The sequence below is a fragment of the Squalius cephalus genome (assembly GCF_949319135.1).
Source record: "Squalius cephalus genome assembly, chromosome: 1".
In the NCBI taxonomy this organism is placed as follows: domain Eukaryota; kingdom Metazoa; phylum Chordata; class Actinopteri; order Cypriniformes; family Leuciscidae; genus Squalius; species Squalius cephalus.
Window position 1 is genome coordinate 8,933,314 of NC_137122.1, and position 21,760 is coordinate 8,955,073.

General features: G+C 39.4%; 1 protein-coding gene across 1 annotated transcript in view; it reads left to right on the top strand.

Annotated features, from left to right (window-relative positions):
• Positions 1-1,347: 1,347 nt before the first annotated feature.
• Positions 1,348-21,760, top strand: part of LOC307163620 (GTPase IMAP family member 9-like) — a 49,272-nt gene continuing 28,859 nt past the window's right edge. Inside the window, exons 1-3 of the mRNA XM_079879745.1 lie at positions 1,348-1,409; positions 18,398-18,430; positions 21,467-21,601. Coding sequence (XP_079735871.1) covers positions 1,394-1,409; positions 18,398-18,430; positions 21,467-21,601 — 184 coding nt within the window. The 5' untranslated portion in view covers positions 1,348-1,393. The remainder of the gene's footprint in view (positions 1,410-18,397; positions 18,431-21,466; positions 21,602-21,760) is intronic.

The window sequence follows — 21,760 nt, forward strand, 5'->3', positions numbered from 1 at the left end:
CATACCTTTCTGAAACGTCCTTTAACAGCCGTTCTTGAACATGTTCTGCTCGATCCTCTCCACTGACATTCTCTGGGTCTGATTCGGGCTCAAACTGGTAACGTTAGCAGCTATGGCAATATTAACGCCGTTGTTTACTGAAGCACAAACTACCGGTAAGTGTAAGGGGCGTTTCTGAACAACGTGAACTTGGCGGTTAGCGAATCACAACACACTGGGCCAGCTAACCAATCTGAGCCCATTACGTATTTTTGAGGGCGGGGCTTCATAGAACCCGGAATCCATCCGACTGTTTTTACAAGGAGGGACAGAGCAGTGTAGAATAATGGTTAAATATGTGAAAAATAATGCGAATTTTTAAAAACGAAGCATGAACACATGTTACAGTGAACCCCACAAACACATTCAAGCCTTCGAAAAAAGGTGTTTTACCACCCCTTTAAGATGGGTGGAAAAAACAAGACAAGAAAAGGTGCTGATATTATCTGATTCATCCTCAGTCCTAGTGAGTTTAAGGTCTTTTCACTCAAAAAGCCGTCAGGATGTGTTATATGAAGTCCTTCAGTCAGTAACAAGGATAGCAAATCAGGGAGGACAGGTACAATTATGTGGGTACCAGCACATGTAGGGGTGAAAGGGAATGAGCAGGTGGATGAATTGGCAAAGAAGGCTTTAAAGAAGGGAAATATAGAAATGCAAATTAAAATAAGTAAAGCAGAGGTCAAAAGTATCATCTGGGAAAAAATAATCAAATGTGGCAAGAAAGAGAGAGGAGAAAGGAAGGCATTTATATCAAATTCAAAAGAATGTAAAAATAACTAGGTTAGGTCGGTGTAGGGTACAGGAGAGAGGAAACTGTAATGACAAGGTTAAGGCTGGGGCACGGTGCTCTAAACAAATCACTGAAAATGATAGGAAAACACGAGACAGGTTTGTGTGAGTGGTGTCAAGAAGAGGAGTCAGTGGAGCACATAATTATAAGATGTAGGAGGTATGAGGAACAGAGAGTGATAATGAGGAATAATTTGAGGGAATTAGGGGTGCAGGAATTAACATTAAAAGGATTGTTGAGTATAGGTGACAGAGCACAGGTTAGAATATTGTTAACTTTCTTAAGGGAAACAGGTTTGTTTAATAGCTTATGAGGATAAACTGGGATATGGGAAAGTGTGTTGGGTAATGAATGATTGTGTCTATGTTATAAGTTTTTTTATTATTATTATTATTATGTGGAAACTAGATTGTAAGCCTATTGTCTGATTCACACTCCGGAGCAGAAGGTGGCGGTAATGCACCAAAAGCTGGTTGCCAACCGCCGTTAAAAACAAAGAAGAAGAAGAAGAGCTCGCACTGTTTCACTTTCGGTTCTGTTCGTGTCCACGTTGAACACAAAATGGCGAAGCATGCTGGTAAGGTTTGATTAACAACAAAATATGTATATTTATATGTTAAATGCGTCTATGATATATAAGACATCAAACCTCTTCCTAATTAAGCAATGATTTATTTGTGAATTGCGCATTTCAAGGGGCGTTTATGAACGGAGAGTCCAACGGATTGATACACACGGAAGTTTCATTAAAGTTAAACTTTACTTTGGAAGCAAACAATGCATTGACACTGATTGTTGTTGTTATGTCGCTGCCACTTCAAAAAGTTAAATTTAACAGAAATATATCAGGCCTTGTATTAAAACGATGAAATCTTGAGTAGGCCTAAAACATCTAATATGTTCATTATGATTCTGACAATAAATTTGCTCTTTTCTTCTTAAACATTCATTTAAAATAAGATCAAAACCATGCACTAAATAACATTAATAAATAAATGCAAACAGAAATAGGCACATGCTACGTGCGTCTGTTATAGGACAACTTAGTTTGAATAAACGAGCAGACACTGATAAGCTATTTGATCGCCTAAATAAAATAAAATAAAATTAATATTTGTGTAGTGTTCAATGTTGTTATCGATAGAGATAGAGAGTTTGATGGGGTATTATTTAATCCGCAACCGCATCACAAAACTCATCATCCGCACCATTTTGACCAAATTTAGACAAAATTGACCTGCTGATGTCAGCCGCAAGAAAGCCCTTGTCTGTTCTAGAAAGGATGCAGCAAAAATATTTACTGCTAATGTATGAGGCATAGGCCTACGCTGAGTTTCATTTATTTACGATGAGATGCGCTCTAGTTCACAATGCAATGCAAGTGAATGCGGCGCACCGGCGCCTCCATGTCACGGTTATTATATTGTCATTTGCTTTTTATTTATTAAATACATGCAATTGGTTGATGAAACATTTATTAAAATTAAGATACAATTTGTACAAAACGAAATTCGCTTTAAAGAAAGGCTTTTAACAATGGAATGCAAGTGAATGCGGCGCACCGGCGCCTCCATGTCACGGTTATTATATTGTCATTTGCTTTTTATATATTAAATACATGCAATTGGTTGATGAAACATTTATTAAAATTAATATACAATTTATACAAAACGAAATTCGCTTTAAAGAAAAGCTTTCTACAAAGAAAAACTTAATGAAGTGGTAAAAATCATGTCTGACGATTTACAAAACAAAAATTGCGTTGGTACTTGGCAAAGAATCAAATACATTTGGAAATAACTGTATTTTAATATTGGAAATTTTAATAACACGGTTTTGGCGGTTATAGAGATCTAATGTGGTGTTCAACTATAACCGGCAGTCTCACGGTTATATACTAACCGTAACACCCCTAAATGAAATGCACATGGAAGAGAATTGTCTTCAACTTTAGGGTTGTTGATATTATTTCTAGGGATCGACCGATATGGATTTTTTAGTGCCCATACCGATTTTTTTTCAGCAGCCTTAGCCAATGACTGATACAGGCTGCCGATTTTCTTGGGCCGATATTTGGAGCAGATACTGCTTTACTGCTAGGGCTGCACGATAATGGCTAAAATGATAATCACGATTATTTTGCTCAAAATTATAATCGCGATAATTAATCACGATTATTCTTATTTGAGAAACTACAGAGAAAGAGAAGACAGTTAACGGTTTTGCACGAGTATTTGCGCAAAATCCGAGCATATTTGGTTTACATGAATTTCCCCAGCAAGTGAGTAAACCTAATAACATGCCAAATTGGCCAGTGATTTGACAGCGATACCCGCCAAAGTTCATTTTTAGAACTTTGAACATTTTCATTTGGCGGGTGTTAATTTCAAACCATCAGACTTAATTTAACCAACTAACGTTACAACTTCCTCAGACAGCAAGTCAATACAAATGGCATGATTTAAAGGGGTGGTTTACTGCTTTTTTTCTTTGCATGATTGTGTTTATGGGGTGCAATATAACATGTCTTCGGGGTTTTTCTTTTTTTTTAAGTCTTATTTTTCATAAATTTCTCCTTTATTGTAAGCCGCTTTCTCCTCTGTCATTTGAACGACCGGTTGACTTCCTGATTCTATGAAAACACTCCCTCGGAAACAGGCAATGGGCTCAGATTGGTTAGTTGGGCTGGTGTGTTGTAATTGGCTAAACTGCGTAGCGCATGTTGTCTGGAAACTTCACGCCCATTACCTTTACGGGCGAAAGTTGCATGTGCTCCGGTCGCATGTGCTCCGGTCAAATGTAAATATCAGACCCAGAAAGTGGCAAAGAAGAGAGTCAAGCAACCTCCGCAAACACGGCTCTTACAAAACGTTTCTGAATGGTACATTTTTATTATTATTATTCTATTCTATTCTACTATTATTATATATGTATTTCGATATGCTGTTACTTGAAAATGCTACTGCTGCTTGTTAGCTTTTGAGATACGGTTTTCTCCTGATTAAACATTTAATATAACTGAATAAATGACTGAGTAATACCGTTTTTTAAAGTTATTGTTTTAACTTCAGCAGCTGAAGTTTGCTGTTGCGATTAGGCTACATATATATTTTTTTTACTTTATACACGTTTGTCTTATACACACAAAATAGCATCGAACTAACTGGCTATAAACAAACAGCGTTGGCATTGGTTTACGGTCTTGATCAAATTGATCGTCATAAAATATACATGGAAAATACATTGACAAAATTAGTGCATAATTACAAATTCAGGTTCAAAATGTTTGTACGCGTTTGTACGTGTAAGGCTACTAAAGCCAGCGCTGGCATTTGTTTACGTCCTTGATAAAACTAAAACATTACGTCTGAAATTATACATGCAAATACATTTCAAATTATTAAGTCTTACTTACAGGTTGTGGCCCAACAACTGCTGTCTCTGGTTGTAAAGTTGGAACTGCTTCATGTTTTAGTAACAGTTTCTTGTTGAATCCGGCATTGAATTCGTGGAGATTCTGGAAGCTGTCTTCCGTAAAATGCGCAGCACAGAGAGCTATTACGATTGAAATTTTCAGGAACATAATCAAACATAAATTTTAGCCATTGTTGACGAACTACAGCGTCCGTATGAAGCCCGAACACAGAAGACCTGGCAGCTGGGTGAAAATAACACACTTTCGACAGCATGGCTACAGCTCTCCACTATAACTCCTCCTCTTCGACAAAGCCGCAGAAATATGGCCATGCCCCCTTTTTTGCATGGGTTAGTTACATATAAAACCCGGGAAGTACCTCGTTGTAGTCCCATTCGAGTCGTTTTTGTAGGCATTAAACTTCCTGATTTTTAAAAGTCGATATCTCTGCTTACATTGAACTTTCAGCGCAGCAACTTTGCAGATAATGTTCATGCACCAACAGCAACATTACACACTATTTAAAATGAAAAAAGTGAAATCACAATCAACCACCCTTTTAAAGGGGGGGTGAAATGCTATTTCATGCATACTGAGTTTTTTACACTGGTAAAGAGTTGGATTCCCATGCTAAACATGGACAAAGTTTCAAAAACTAAGTTGTACGTTTGAAGGAGTATTTTTGTTCCAAAAATACTCCTTCCGGTTTGTCACAAGTTTCGGAAAGTTTTTTTCGAGTATGGCTTACGTAAGATAGAGCGGAATTTCCTTATATGGGTCCTAAGGGCACTTCTCCGGTAAGATCGCGGGCGCGCGCGCACTCGTAGACCAGAGCAAGAGAGTGAAAGCAGTTCGCCATCAAAACGCCCTGCCCGGCTTTTGGGAAGCCAATGTCACCAAAGAAGTGTGTTTTTGGTTGCCAGGGCAAGACAACCCTGCACAGATTCCCAAAGAACCCAGCGTTAAGGAACGCGTGGATGGAGTTTGTTTTCCTGAGCATAAATGGAGTTGTGTAAGACTGTTGTTCCCTGCATTTCGACGATGATTGTTTTATAAACAAAGCCCAGATCGACGGATTTGCAGATCGTCTAATGCTTAAGGATCGAGCAGTCGCAATGATAAAGGTTTGCGGTCGTGCATTGGAACCGGACGGTGAGTAAAACTGTTGAACAAATGTCTCTGTGTGTTGTCACTAGCTCGGCGCGTTAGCACAGCTAAGCTTCGCCCACACGGCCCGCCCCCAGCCGCTCGTTTTTTTTCCGGAAAGACTCGGTACAGCCTATCTTTCTTTCAAAAATATAATAAAACAAAAGACTTTTTGGAGATATGAAGGATGCAATATTACTCTATAGGTACTCAAGATTAACAGGAGATTGAGTGAAAATGAGCATTTCACCCCCCCTTTAACGTTAGATGAGCGCTTTGTGATGCGTCTTCACCAAGCGGCAACATTCTGATCTGAAAAATGAAGCCTACCCGGAAGTGCGAAAAACTGCAATACATCGAAAATCCGCTAGAGGGAGGTCCCAAAAGGGAGCAAATGTCCATAGCCCCCATGTTAAAATGTCCGTTTTCACAGCATAAATTCATGTTTTTACAAGTTGGTCCTGTAACAGAGACAGGGGTGCCACAAAGAGGCCCCAACAGCAGCAGCACCACTGCTCTGTATGTACCGGCAGATGGAGGCGAAAAAATGAAGTGACGTGATGATGAGGTCAAAAGTTCAGTGTTTAATCCAATAGGTGCAACTGGTATTTACAGTGAAAATCCAAAGAAGAGAAAAAAAAAAAAAAACTAATCAAACAAAAATAAATAAAATAAACTGTTTAAAGTTATCTGCACACAAAATTTGGCTATACCAGTAAATCGGCCCAAAAACAGAGCAATAACTCCTAAACACTCACTCTACGAGCCTCTTAATCACACTGAGGCGCCTTCTTAAAAAGGCTAAGCCCCTCCTACTTGGACCAAACCATTTGGTAATTAAAGATAATAAATGACATTTAAAGAAGACAAATCAAAATAGATTTAACAGTAACAAAGAGATAAACAGTTTGAATAATATAAAAATATATAAACATTGAAAACAAAACAACTCAATTAATTATTAATGTTGAACAACGTTTATCAAAGAATCAAACAGAACTCCAATCTCCCCCTCACACATGACAACAATTAACTGTGCCTATTGGCGGGAAAGAGACATTCAAAATGGTGGCAGTTCCTGTGACCGGGTTTCGTCTGTTTGGTAAAGTAAAATGTTCCTATACGTAAGTATGACAATTTATTATTATGTAAGAGGTTAATTGAAATCAATAAACATATAACATGGTTACCGGTCTTGTTTGAGTTCTTTACAATATATAAATCAACAACGAGAAATTAATAACTCAGTAAATGAAAAAAAAAAGGCATGGTGAAGACAGGTACAACACGAAACAATACACAATCAGTGACACACATATATCTGCGTTAACTGGTGTAAAACTGCGCAAAACAGATAGTGTGTTAAGATGTTAGTGTGAAAGTGTCTGTATGTATGTATTTTCTCAGTTCAGTGTCATACTAAGAGTCTTTTCCAAAATAAGAGTCTCTAGTCACAGATCCTCACTGTGACATTTCCCCCTCCCTCTCCAGACACCGCCTATGGTGTCCTCGAGAGAAAGTCTGCAGTGTAATTTTGTGACCCTGATCTGTACAGCACCTCAAAGTCAAATAGCTGCATGGCCAGAAACCACCTAGTAATGCGAGCATTTGTGTCTCTCATGCGGCCTAACCAGGCCAATGCTCGGTGGTCAGTTTCCAACCGGAATTTTCGTCCAAGCAAATAGTACCTTAAAGAGTCCAGGGCCCACTTAACAGCAAGGCACTCCTTTTCCACAGTGGAATAGTTTACCTCTCTGGGCAGGAGTTTCCTACTAATGTACACAACTGGCTTGAGTTGACCTTCTTCCTCTTGAAGGAGTACAGCACCAATGCCACGTTGTGAGGCATCAGTCTGCACTGTGAAGAGTTTCCCAAAATCAGGACTCCGCAGAACTGGTTCCTGACATAATGCATCCTTTAAGTCTTTAAAGGCCTTTTCACAGTCCTCCGTCCACACTACATTGTTGGGCTGGCTCTTTTTTGTCAAATTTGTTAGGGTTATTGCCCTGGCTGAGAAATTTGGAATAAATTTCCTATACCAGCCAACAAGTCCAAGAAACGCTCTAACCTGCTTCTTTGTCACAGGCCTTCCTGCTCCTTTAACGGCCTCCACCTTCCCCACCTGAGGTCGGATCACACCGTGTCCCAGTACAAATCCAAGATATTGGGTTTCTGGTTTGGCGAGGGCACATTTATCAGGACGGATGGTTAGTCCTGCAGCTTTGATGCGATTCAACACCTCCCTAAGTTGCTCCAGATGCTCTTCCCAGCTTTGGCTGAAGATTATGATGTCGTCAAGGTAAGCTGCAGCATAGTCCTCTGTACCATGGAGGATTTTATCCATCATCCTTTGAAATGTTGCCGCGGCCCCGTGGAGCCCGAAAGGAAGGACTCGGAACTGAAAGTGGCCAAAGGGAGTTCTGAAGGCAGTAAGCTCCTTACATGCTGGTTTCAGCGGTACCTGCCAATATCCCTTGCAGAGATCCAGCGTACTCAGGTACTTCGCCCTTCCCAGCCTCTCCACCAGTTCATCCACCCGTGGCATTGGATAAGGATCAAATTTACTTACGCTGTTCAGCTTCCTGAAGTCTAAGCAGAACCGCAGGGTACCATCTTTCTTCGGCACCAGCACTATGGGACTGCTCCATTCACTTGACGATGGCTCAATAACACCCAGTTGTTTCATGGTTTGTAATTCCTCTTTCATAACAGATAGTAATTTCTCTGGGACACGATACACCGACTGACGGACAGGTTTAGGGTCCGTGAGGATGATAGAATGTTCGACCAAGCCTGTTCTGCCAGGGGTATCCATGAACAGATGTTCAGGTATACATTCCCATAGTTGATGTCTTTGCTCTTCACTCAGGTGCTGCAAATTCAATTTGCTGTCACTGCGACAGGTCGGTAAATACTGTTCTTCTACTTCCTCTTCACCCTCTATGGCTCTCACCAGCATAGCAATGTCATTGCTCTCCTCTGCTTGGCCTGGAGTTTGATGCGTATGCCATTTTTTCAGCATGTTCACATGAAATGTTTGCAGAGGCTGGTTTCTTGAGGGAATTTCGATCTGATAGGTCACCGGACCTACCTTCTTCTTTATCTGGTATGGGCCTTGCCACTTCGCTAACAGCTTATTGTCGGAGGTTGGAAGCAACAACAGGACTTCATCCCCTGGTTCGAAGCTTCGAGATCTAGCCGTCTTGTCGTACCAGTGTTTCTGCTGTACTTGGGATCTTAACAGGTTTTCTCGTGCCAAGGCAGTACTCTGTTGAAGTTTCTCCCTCATTTTCATCACGTAAGTGAGGATGTTCGTTCTCTTTGGATTGTCTGTCGCCTCCCAGCTCTCTTTCAGGACATCTAGAGGACCTCTTACTTGGTGGGCGTAAAGCAATTCAAACGGAGAGAATCCTGTAGAAGCCTGGGGTACTTCACGGTAGGCGAAAAGGAGGTACGGCAGCCATTTATCCCAGTCTTTGCCAGAGTCTGAAACAAACTTTTTCAACATATTCTTTAGAGTCTGATTGAATCTTTCAACAAGACCATCAGTCTGAGGGTGATATGGGGTTGTTCGTACTCTCTTAATGCCCAATAGCTGATAAACTTGTTGCAGTGTGCGACTCATAAAGTTAGTGCCCTGGTCTGTCAGAACCTCTTTTGGTATGCCTACTTGCGAAAATAATTTCAACAAGGCTGAAGCTATCTGCTTAGCAGTAACATCTCTCAAGGGATATGCTTCAGGGTATCTCGTGGCATAATCTGAGATTACTAGAATAAACCGGTTTCCTGCCTGACTTCTCTCAACTGGTCCAACAACATCCACTCCTATTCTCTCAAAAGGTACATCAATCACAGGCAAAGGAATTAGTGGTGCATAAGCAGGAGTCCGACCAGTAGTGAGTTGGCACTCAGGGCATTTTTGGCAGTATTCTTTAATGTCTGTGTACATTCTGGGCCAATAAAATCTTTTAGAGATTCTCCAACATGTTTTTGCGAACCCTAAATGACCTGACCATGGAATGGAATGACCTAACTGTAACACCTCACTTCTTTGTGCATTAGGTACAAGAAGTCGAAGATCTCCCTCTTTAGTCTGCTTATACAGGAGTTCATGTTTCAACACAAAAGCATCCTCAAGTAATACATCAGAGTCTTTCTTCTTCTTAACCTGATCAAAACATGTGGCTAGGGTTGGGTCTTCCCTCTGCAGCTGGGCTAGACCATTCGGAATCACAATGTCTGACTCACATAACTCAGGTTCAGCAATATCCTCGTTAGCCTGTTCTGAGGTGCCCATCAAGTCTGTTACCCAATCTCTACGCTGTTGCAACCTGTTGTCTTCTGTTGTTCCTGACTCAGTCTCAATATCAGCTGAACAAAAAGGCAAGGTTTGTAAGGGATCGTCTAGGTCTGGGTTGTGTGTTGTCTGCACTGCCTGCTTTGACTGAGCCCTTGTCACTACCCCACACCATTCTGTGTCCTGCAGTAATTCAGCCAACACTGGCATATCTGTGCCAAGGAGGATGGGATAGGGCAGAGTCTTAGCAATTCCAACCTTCATCAGATAAGACTGATTCAAGACTTCAATATACACTTCTGCAGTAGGCAATGGAGTGTTGTCACCATGTACACAACAAACAGTAACTGTTTCTGTGTCATTCCAGTCTTGTCTGGGCACAAATCTGCTCTGCACTAGCGTATATGTACAACCAGTATCTACCAAGGCTAAAACTGGTCTACCATTTAACAAGACAGATCTAATTGGCTGTGAGTTGCATTTCATGGGGGATGACTGAACTGAATGAGGAACATAACAAAGGCTTGCCGTTTTCGGTTTCTTCAGGGGGCAAAGAGGTCTAGTATGGCCTGGCTGTCCACAATGATAACAGACAACATCCTCCTTAACTACACTTTGTGAAGTTACATGCGGAGTAGTGGCTTTACTTTGTGTGAGTCTTAGGATTCTATCTTGAGAGTTTGAACAGCTCCTCAACCCCTCAGACTTACCCCTGGCCGAAGGGAGGATCCCTGCATAGCGGAAGTTTCCTGCTCCTTTACGGGCTGTGATATATGCCTCTGCTAGTCTTGCAGCCTCAGCAGCAGTCGTTGGATCACGCTCCTTGACCCAAGTCCTCACGTCTGGGTACAAGACCCGTAAGAACTGTTCCAGAACAAGGGCCTCCATAATATCCTCTTTATTGCTGCTGGAATAGTGCACCCACTTGCAAAAAAGGTCCTTCAGTCTGATGTAAAGCTCCTGTGGCGACTCGTCGACCGGGGTATTTAGGCTACGGAACCTCAGTCTATAAGTTTCAGCATTGATTTCATACTTTTTCAGTATTGCTGTCTTAACAACATCATAGTCTTGTGTATGTGAAGGGTCCATTGCAACAAACGCAGCTCTGGCCTTACCAGTTAGCAACGGTATAAGGTGAATGGCCCAGTCTTCTTTAGGCCACTGGTACACCTCTGCCAGTCTCTCAAATGTCAGCAAATAGTGCTCAATATCATCGGAGTCTTCCAGTCTCGCAAGCCGTGGCTCCCGGTCTATCACCCTTGGTGCTGGTTTGTCGGAAACTGCTCCATGACTGATACGTTCCATGTCGAGTTGCATCTGTGTGACATGGTGACTGAGCACTTTAAAATTTTGTTCTCGTCGGACTGTCTCTCTTTCTTGTCGATCGTCTCGATCCTTTTGATATTCCATAAAGGACTTGAACATCTGCGCCAGAGCAGTAACAGCAGTATCAGCTCCAGCCCCAGAAACCATTGTAGACTTCACTCCTTCATCTGGATCCTCCTCCACTTCACTCTGTTCCACATCCGGCCTTGTGCTCTCATCAGGCTGATTCCTTGTCTTTGGTGGCATTGCATAAAAACAAGATTGTCCACGTCACCTCAGCGGTACAAAAAACTTCTGACACCAACTGTAACAGAGACAGGGGTGCCACAAAGAGGCCCCAACAGCAGCAGCACCACTGCTCTGTATGTACCGGCAGATGGAGGCGAAAAAATGAAGTGACGTGATGATGAGGTCAAAAGTTCAGTGTTTAATCCAATAGGTGCAACTGGTATTTACAGTGAAAATCCAAAGAAGAGAAAAAAAAAAAAAACTAATCAAACAAAAATAAATAAAATAAACTGTTTAAAGTTATCTGCACACAAAATTTGGCTATACCAGTAAATCGGCCCAAAAACAGAGCAATAACTCCTAAACACTCACTCTACGAGCCTCTTAATCACACTGAGGCGCCTTCTTAAAAAGGCTAAGCCCCTCCTACTTGGACCAAACCATTTGGTAATTAAAGATAATAAATGACATTTAAAGAAGACAAATCAAAATAGATTTAACAGTAACAAAGAGATAAACAGTTTGAATAATATAAAAATATATAAACATTGAAAACAAAACAACTCAATTAATTATTAATGTTGAACAACGTTTATCAAAGAATCAAACAGAACTCCAATCTCCCCCTCACACATGACAACAATTAACTGTGCCTATTGGCGGGAAAGAGACATTCAAAATGGTGGCAGTTCCTGTGACCGGGTTTCGTCTGTTTGGTAAAGTAAAATGTTCCTATACGTAAGTATGACAATTTATTATTATGTAAGAGGTTAATTGAAATCAATAAACATATAACATGGTTACCGGTCTTGTTTGAGTTCTTTACAATATATAAATCAACAACGAGAAATTAATAACTCAGTAAATGAAAAAAAAAAGGCATGGTGAAGACAGGTACAACACGAAACAATACACAATCAGTGACACACATATATCTGCGTTAACTGGTGTAAAACTGCGCAAAACAGATAGTGTGTTAAGATGTTAGTGTGAAAGTGTCTGTATGTATGTATTTTCTCAGTTCAGTGTCATACTAAGAGTCTTTTCCAAAATAAGAGTCTCTAGTCACAGATCCTCACTGTGACAGGTCCCATGGACTTTTATTGTATTTTTCGATAGGTTCCGAGTGCCTGACAACTGTGAGGGGGGTGAATATTTTTCTAACTTGTTGATCGTATTTAGATATAAAATATATGACAATAAGGGCGTGGTTAACTTTGAGTGACAGCTTGATTGACAGCTGACAAGGCAGCGCCACGGAGAATGACAACAAGAAGCGCCATTTTTTAATACAGTTGACATATAATACTACTGTTTATGTATCATGAAATGTAGTTTTAATAGTTTTTCAGGCGAGAATGTAGTTGTTTAAAGCTCAAATCTGTGGTTTATTTAAAGATTTATGAAAATTTTATCCAGTTGATCCAGCGATGACCGGGCGCTCGGCGTTCATGTACCCCACCTGGAACAGTCTTTCATCGGCTTGACGTTATGAGGTTTGCCGCCAATGCCGCGGACTCTGGCGTCTCTTTAGTGGTTAAACATGAGATATTGTGTATATCTATATCGTCTTGTGTATATCTAATGGGCGATTTTTGGTCTCGTGAATCTAAATTTTTTTCCCTGGGCAATCGTTTTGGCTGAGGGGAAGTTTCATAACTTTATAAGCTATTTAACTTTACCGATGTATAGACTATAGAGCGCTGACTTTGTATGTTTGACTGAATTGTTTGCTTTATTTGTATAGCTTCTTATACCTTTTACGTATACTTTTATAATGGCTAATATTGATAAAACTGAAATTTAACAAAAAGAGACTGGGTTGAGTTTTTAATTTTAAATTTTAATACAACGAAGATGATCTGTAATGTTGTTTACTGCAAAATCTGTTGTTTAGTACAAATGCACATATTGCCTGGACCATAAAATGTGTAATATTTTTATATTATATTTAAAATGAAAAGAGGCAGGTTTGTGTTTTATATTTTGTTTTTTCATAAATAGGCAAACGTTATGTGCAGTTGAATATAATCAATATGCGTTGCCTTAAAGATTTCTTTAAATGAAAACGAAAAGAGTTCGTATGGTGTTTTATAACATATTTCGTTGCCTAAAATATACAGAGATAACCAAAGTAGCAGAGCGAGCTGAGTGACGCGCGCTGCGTTAGAAGGTGGGCGGGGTTAGGATTTCCCAAGATTTTCCAAGATGGCGCCGCCCATACCCCCCATAAACGGCTTCAAACCCGTTCTTCAGAAAGTCTATGGGTGACGTCGCAGACGCTTTGTCCATATTTTTTACAGTCTATGGTCTTCACATTAGATCTTCTAAGCGACACATTTCGGTTGAAAATGAGAAAGTACAGATCCAGATCGCTCAGCAAATCCGTAGGCCTAACGCTACTGCAAAGAAAAATAGTCTAATGGCTCGTTTCCACTGAGCAGTACAGTACGGTACGGTACAGTACGGTACGGTTCGGGTCTGTTAACCATGATCTGGCTAGCGTTTCCACTGCCAACAGTACCCTTACTTGATAGGCGTGGTGTTTCGATCGACGTCATTTTCGCGCGAAGAAGAACATAGTAAACTACAATGGATGACAGCAGATCTTGTTCTTGCTCCTCGACATGTTTGTCACAAGAAGACAAGCGCCGACATTTGGCTTTTCTCATTATTAAGTACGCAAAGTTTGTACTTGCCATGTGCGACTCCTACATGCAAATGGTACAGCGCGTTCTTAAAAGCGTCACTCAGCTCGCGATCTGCTACTACTTATCTCTGTTACTCTGTATGTTCATTTTAAGCAACAATAAAACGAAATATGTTATAAAACACTACTCTGCCTCTTTTCGTTTTCATTTAAATAAATTAAACATTATAGGGACACAAATGTGGTTCATGCGCAACGCATATTGATTATTCACTGCACGTTATACGTTATTCTATAACAAAACGAAATTTAAAACACAACCCTAACGTTACCTCTTTTCGTTTAAATAATAAAAAAAATTACACATATTACAGGCAATATATGCATTTGTACAAATGTTGCAATAAACATCAGTGATAATCTTGTAATAAGAAAATGACAAGAAACCATATTTCTTTTAGTAAAATTTCAGTTTTATCAATAATAGCCAATATAAAAGTTTAAGTAAAAGGTACAAGAAGCTATACAATAAGAAATAAAGCAAACAATTCAGTCAAATGTCCAAATGCTGCGCTCTAGTCTAACATTTCAACAGTAAATTTAACGTTAAATACAAATAGCCTATGAAACTAAACTTAGCCCTCAGCCAAAACGATTGACAGGGAACGAATTATATATTCACGAGACCAAAGATCGCCCGTTAGGTCTACACAAGACGAATTATATCTCATGTTTAACCACTACCGTCGGAGTCATCGGCGAACGTCAGAAGAACTAACTTAGCCGAGGAAAGGCTCACCCAGCCGGGAAACATGAGCGCCGAGCGCCCGCTGATCGCATGGATCTCACAACCGGGGAAAAACAAATCATCTTTATAAATAAACCACAGATTTGAGCTTTAAACAACTACATTCTCGCCTGAAAAACTCTTAAAATTACATTTCGTGACACAGTAACAGTAGTATTATATTAAACTGTATATAAAAAATGGCGCTTCTTATGTTGTCATTCCCCTCGTAGCACGCGCAAGTGACGATTCTCTGTCAACCAATCAACGTCCTGCAGTGAGTCTAGCTCCACCTTTTAGTACCGTACCACTGTGCTAGGTACCCCAACGGAAGGGTACCCAAAAAGTGGTACGGTACGGTTCGGCTTTTTGGTACCATTCTCAACTTTTGGCAGTGGAAACGCAAATAAAAGGGTACCGACCCGTACCGTACCGTACCGTACCGCTCGGTGGAAACGCGCCATAACTTACTTGTTGATACCAAAACGGGCAGTGGCTGTCGTTTTCAACTGATTCACGACACATCATGCAAACTGGTAAACTTAAACTTAAATGAATTAACTTAAACATCAAAAAATAGAAAGCGAAACTCATTTAGAAACAGATTTAGTCACACAAACAGCACAGGTGGCTTGTGAAGAAAGTCTAGCTGTATAACAATTTCATGCAAACAGAATATCGCTGTGGAGATCAGTGCTTTTTCCGCAGTATAGAGCGCGCGCGCAGGGTTGCCAGATTGCACCGACTAAGTACAACACGGGGCATAAAATGTAAGAGAAAAGCTCTGTTTGGGTAATTTGGGAGATTTAAGATATTCAGATCTGGCAACCACAAACATCAATGCTAGTGGGGACTTGTTTACAATGCAAGATTATGCAAATGTCTAATAAAAAAGCGTTTTCAGGATTAAAAACGAGCGGGCAAATATCGCGACGATTTTTTTAAAATTAATCGAGAGAGGCAGATATCGTTATCGCGATTAAAATACGATTAATCGTGCAGCCCTATTTACTGCTGAGACTGAATTAATTCGTTTTAAACGTGTTTGAATTAATGATTCAAATTAGTTATTTTTTTTTTATTCTCTTGGTCGGCGTTACGTCACAAATCATGTGACTTGCATAGCAACAAGCCACCGCCATGTTTGAAGGGTAAAACAAACCGAAGGCAAAGCCCGAGCCAAATCAAAAAGGTATCTATTCACAGAAGTTTTGCTGTGGATTATGGATACTAACGGACTACTTTATATCCGTGTATGCGAATGTATGTCGGTGGTGAGATGTGAATGTAATAAAACACTCATGTAAAGCGCATTTGTGACTAACTTAGCTAACGTTACATATCTGTGAAAGGCGCTATATCAGGGGTCAGGAACCTTTTTGACCAAAGAGACATTTTTTCATTAGGCTATTGGATAATGCATTTTAGCCAAAGTAAAAAAAAAAACGGTCCATAGACAACTAAAAACAAACAAATATTCAGCAAACCATAAATAAGTTGCAATATGGAATTAATTGTGCAGGGCTTTCACTGTGAGGTTGAGTTACCAAGTGACTAGCATAAATCCTCTTTTGTGTGCGTGTGTGTGAGAGAGAGAGTGAATGCACACAGTAACAGTTACTTACATCAGCTGTGTTTACATGAATACTCGGCTTGGCATTTTGAAATATTTCTGTGTTTATTTGGCCGTTTAGGCGCGCAACCGAAGACAAAGGCTATACTATGCTTGTCCGTGTTGCGCTCGGAGCGCGCACAGCATCCTGTCAGTAGAATTCAGTTCTCTTTCGCGACTTATCGCGCTTTTAATATTTATTTTCAATATATAGCACATCCTGTTCTTTTCTTTCTCATTAATTCATGTTTTGTTATTAATAACTTTAAACAGAATCGTCAACTGAAATCTGCGCAGATTGTTACGACACATGTATAGGACATAAAGGGTCTCTGAGGCAAAAGTGAAAGTACCAGCGGTCAGTGGGTGAAATGTCTCTTTGCGCAGTAAAAGTACCCGTTTCAATAAAATTATATATTAAAATTAATAAAGTCTACTTTTATATTTTCGCCAGTGCAGGAGCTGTAGGTTACCAGAAACGTAAGTGGTTAGCTGATTGCTGTGGTGACTCGTGACACTCGCGAACAGCACTGAACACACACTTTTGCCGGTACTTATTATTATCATAAACTTTTCATTAACTTTAGTAGGCTGTACTAGGCTACAACAAGGGAATTGTAATTGGTTGCTTTTTCTGCAGAGAGCCGATCTTTGTTGATGTGTCTTAATTGTTTCATCGATGGTTTGTTGTTGGTAAAGGGTGAGAGACCTTGCGAGCCACATGATTTTTGCCAAAGAGCCAGATGTGGCTCGGGATCCGAATACAGATATTCTTCTTCTTCTATTACAGAATGTCTTATCAGTATATAGACAACAACAGAACAGTTTTTCGGCATGATTTGCCGAAGGATTTGCGCTCGTTTGTCTTCCGCTTCGTGTTGCTTAATGGCTGGCGCTTTTTCGCCGTGTTGCTATGCGCGCGCAGTGCATTATGGGAGTGAAAGTCCCGGATGTCCGACCTCGAGAATAAATAGACTGGAACATGTTATTCTTTGTAGTTGTCTGATATATGTAATCGTGATCTCCATTTTAAACAAAACAAAAACGATTTTAAACCAAATAGATTCTCAGTTTATTATGAATTAGGGACTGTTCACATATCGTGTCTAAAAAAAAAAACGTGTGGAAAGCATGGCCGCACAGCTTTCTCCTTTCTCCCGTGCCGTCTGTCGTTGCTATGCAACCATGAGCGATCTCCATGATGACGAGGAAGTAAGGATTCATTTATTTCTAGCCCTTTACAACTACATATATTTATGGAGATGAGAAATAAAAACCTGTCCTGTCCAGCTATCAGCTGTTCGGCCGAGCTTTCGATGTTGTCATGGAAAGGTCAGTTGTTTTTTCTCACATGACCTGCATGCGCTTGCATTCTGAAAAGTTTAAATGTTAGGAGGAGCACCTTGACAAACGAGCGCGCTGCATCGCATGCGTGCATAGACAAACATGCGTGTCGCAGCCGCATCGCTTCTTTTATGAGCACACGTCCAAATCTCAGCCAGGTGGTCACTGAATTAAACTCCCACAAATATCACGGAACAACGTCGGCATTATTTAATCCTCTGACCAGTGTTTGTAACAGCTGTCGTTTGCATATGGATAGCCTCAAACTTAGCTATTTGCAGCTCCCTAAATACAATGACAAGCAGTTTTATATTATATTATACGAGGCATTTGGCATTCGCGTTTTCCATTTGGACCCACAAACTTGCTTAGCTATAGTTGCACGCACATATAGAGCAACGTGTTTCCACTTTCAAAGTGTATGGCAATATTTCAGCTAAGTCAAACAGTTAAAAGATGCTTTGAAAGTTTAAAACTTGCCTTGTCTTGAAGAGGCTTCCAGCACTTTGCTAGTGTGGGAGGGGCAGTGCATGGGCTGCACCTGAACTGTCTCCAGCAACACAAAGCTGCCCGCGCGCGGACGCCTGTCTGTAAATAATGGCGGGAAAAAACTATCGGCGAACGCAGCAGCCGCGTACCGGCCGATGCCGATACACAAAACCCGCAAATATCGGCCCGATATATCGGTCGATCACTATTAGTGCAAGCCATAATGTTCATCAGATTCACTAACTGTGTGTTTTATTGTGTTGTTTTGCAGTGAGCGAAGATTGCGATGATGATCGACTCAAAAGTAAGTCCGTCTAAAAGAAAAGTATGATATATTTTTTGTAGAACATGTACTTTCTTATTTCTACTTTTAATTATTTGCTGGCCACAGTGGGAGGAAAATCCATTGTTTTAATGCTGTAACTGATACTCCAAATGATGTGATAATGTAATTGATTATTTATGGTATTTAATGCTGTACAGTATGCAGGCTGAGTTCTAATATATATCATAAATTGCATTTTCTTATGCAAAAACATTTCAAGCTTCAACACAACAGAGAACAACATGAAAACAAACATGATCAGTTAAAAGAGAAACCACTAAATAGAGATAAACATGTGCATCGGTCACATTCATGTAAAGGAGAAAATGGATGAACTTATTATTAGTATGCATTAGTGTGCAAAAGGCCCTCAATACGTTAAACATATAGTTAATTTAAAAGTGTTACTTACTATGTCCAGTAGATGGAAGTCCTGCTGAAGTTCACTGCAAGTATTTCATCAGCCACACTCAAATCCTCTTATACAACTGCCTTCCACTGAACCCATGACTGCAGACTTCTGTAAAACTGCAAACTCAATCTTACTTGGAAATGTTTGTGTATTTTCTTCTTACACCATGTTCATTTCGACAAAACACAAAGTAAATGCGTAACATACCCACTGTGTAGATGCAATAACGTTAAATAAGCTTACAATTAGTACGCATTTCTCAAGAACAATAATACATAGGCTAATAAAAGTAAGTGTGCTTGACGATCAGAAACAGGAACTAACTGAACTTATCTTCCTTAACTGGCCAGAAATGCATCTAATTTTGTCTAAAGTAAAGTCTCTTAAAAAGTTCTCCAAGTTTATGTTTAAATACAGAAATGTAAATAGTTGAAAAGAAAGTAATAAATAACAGTGAACACTGTATATCTAGTTTGTCAGGTTACAACCTGTAAAAACAGTGTTAAATCATTCACAGGTCCGTGTACGTTCATTCATTTTTTGATTTAATATTGAAAGTAGAAAAACGAGAAAGCAGTTCCAGCTTGATTTTTCGTTTTTCGTTCTCAGGTAGAAAAATGAATAAACAGCTTGAATATTCAATCTCTACACGTGGGTGGGAATGAAATGCGCCTTTCCTCTGATTTCTCAGCTGAAGATCAAACTGTTCCATCATCAGTTCTTCCTCAGTTCCCCACAGCAGAATAAAAGTCCTCCGCTGCTGCAGTTGATGTGCGGATTCTTAACGTGTTTATTGCAACTACATTTCATCTTTTTCTCATCAAACAACCAGACTAATGGCTCGACACGAACCGTACCGGGGAAGAGCCAAGACAGGGCTTTAACGTGTCTTAAAAGGTCTGATGTTCCTCAAACATACTTTAACTTTATTTTGATTAACAATTTAACATTCTAGAAACGTTCATTTGTAACATTGTGAGAACCTAAAAATGTCCAGTTTCCTTAATGTTACTAGAATGTTATTTAAGGTTAGTATGATGTTCCTGACACATTCTTTGAATCATTCAAACACTTGCTGTGAACAAGCACTGAAAGAAATGAACCCTCTGGGGTCTGAGGTGTTCTGACAGGCTCTGACGTTTGTGCTTATTTCTTGTGACATTTTCATGGCTAAAGTCTAATTACACTGTATTTAGCACAAACTCTGCTACAATAATATGTCAGCATCATGTATGAAAAAGTTTGTAGTTTTAATTTAAAGTAGTTTTCAATTGGTTGATGAAAAATTAATTAAAATTAAGATACAATTTATACAAAACGAATTTCACTTTAAAGAAAGGAAAAGCTTAAAGAAAGCTTGTTCCATGTTGCATATGTGACATTTTTCAGATTTATGCCAGTTTAGTTGATTTTATTTGCCAATTTCTATAAAAATGCTCTCTGTTGCAGTGACATACGTGTGTGTTTGTGTGTGTGTGTATGAGATAGAAAGTTCATTCCACTTTGGGTTTATGCTCTTGGACCAGACCTTGATTTAAATGTAATTTTTTTTAGATTTATGCCAGTTTTGTTTATTTTATTTGCCAATTTCTGTAAAAATGCTCTCTGTTGCAGTCACATACATGTGTGTGTTTGTGTGTGTGTGTGTGTGTGTGTATGAGATAGAAAGTTCGTTCTACTTTTTATTTATGCTCTAGGACCAGACCTTGGTTTATTTGTAAAAAATTTCAGATTTATAATGGATTTACTTTTTTTTTTTTTTGACAAACAAAATTAAAAAAAGTCTTTTTTTTCATTTTCCCATTCATTTTCAATGTGGGGTCATTTTGACCCCAAACACCTTAAATGGTAAAAAAGAAATTTACACACCTTTAGAACAACCAAATCAAGCCCAGTTTTTTGTGCATGTTTAGATAAATTATTTAGGAAAAGTCACAGAGTTTCATGCCCCTGCGATGAAGGTAACACTTTTAAAAAATGAAGGAAAAGTCCACTGGGGTCATTTTGACCCCAAACAGCGATTAAGGGTTTTTAATAAGGTGGTCAAAATCATGACCCACTCCATGTCTCTCGATACATAGCACATCCTATCTTACTCGTGCTGTTCACTTTTCATTATCAACATAGATGGAAAAAAAACAACATTATAATATTTGAACAAATATTAAACTAAATGCACTTATTTAATGGCTACACGTATAGTAGGCCTACATACTCTCTATTTGTACAAATTGCTGCACTGCACATTCATTTAATTCTGAATTTTGCACACATAAGTTTAAAGGCATTTGTTTGTGCATAGTAAAACATATCTGCAACATTTATCAAGTTCACGGATAATTGTGCGTGCATTTATTAATCTTTATGATGCTAAAATCATAATAAAGTGGGCTATACTATGTACAAAAAATCAGATGAGCCCAGAATATGAACAGCATTTTCCTCCCATAGAAAACCATTATAAGAGCGCTTAATGTGGCTTAATGCAGATTAGAATGTCCCCTTATTATTTCGAAATAGTGAGTTATTATGTCGAAATAATGAGACATTATGACATATAACGACTTAATATCCTGAAATAACAAAATATGTTTTTGTTATAGGACAGAACTACAGCCATAAGATCTACCTGAAGGATTCTGCAGACCAGGGAGATCTCAGGAAACAGGTGGAGAGTCAGGAAGAGATGCAAAGACTGATAAAGAAGATTGCTAGAGAAAGTTCGCTCATAAAATTGGGTAAATATTTAGCCATTTGTGGTTTTATTTCTTTTAATTCTGAGAGATTTTCATGTAAAAAGTTAAATGATATACATGTAAGTGATAATCTATGGTTTGGTGTGCATTGATTGGAGTGGCAAAAAACAAACAAACATGATATTGAGGCAAAGAACCAGC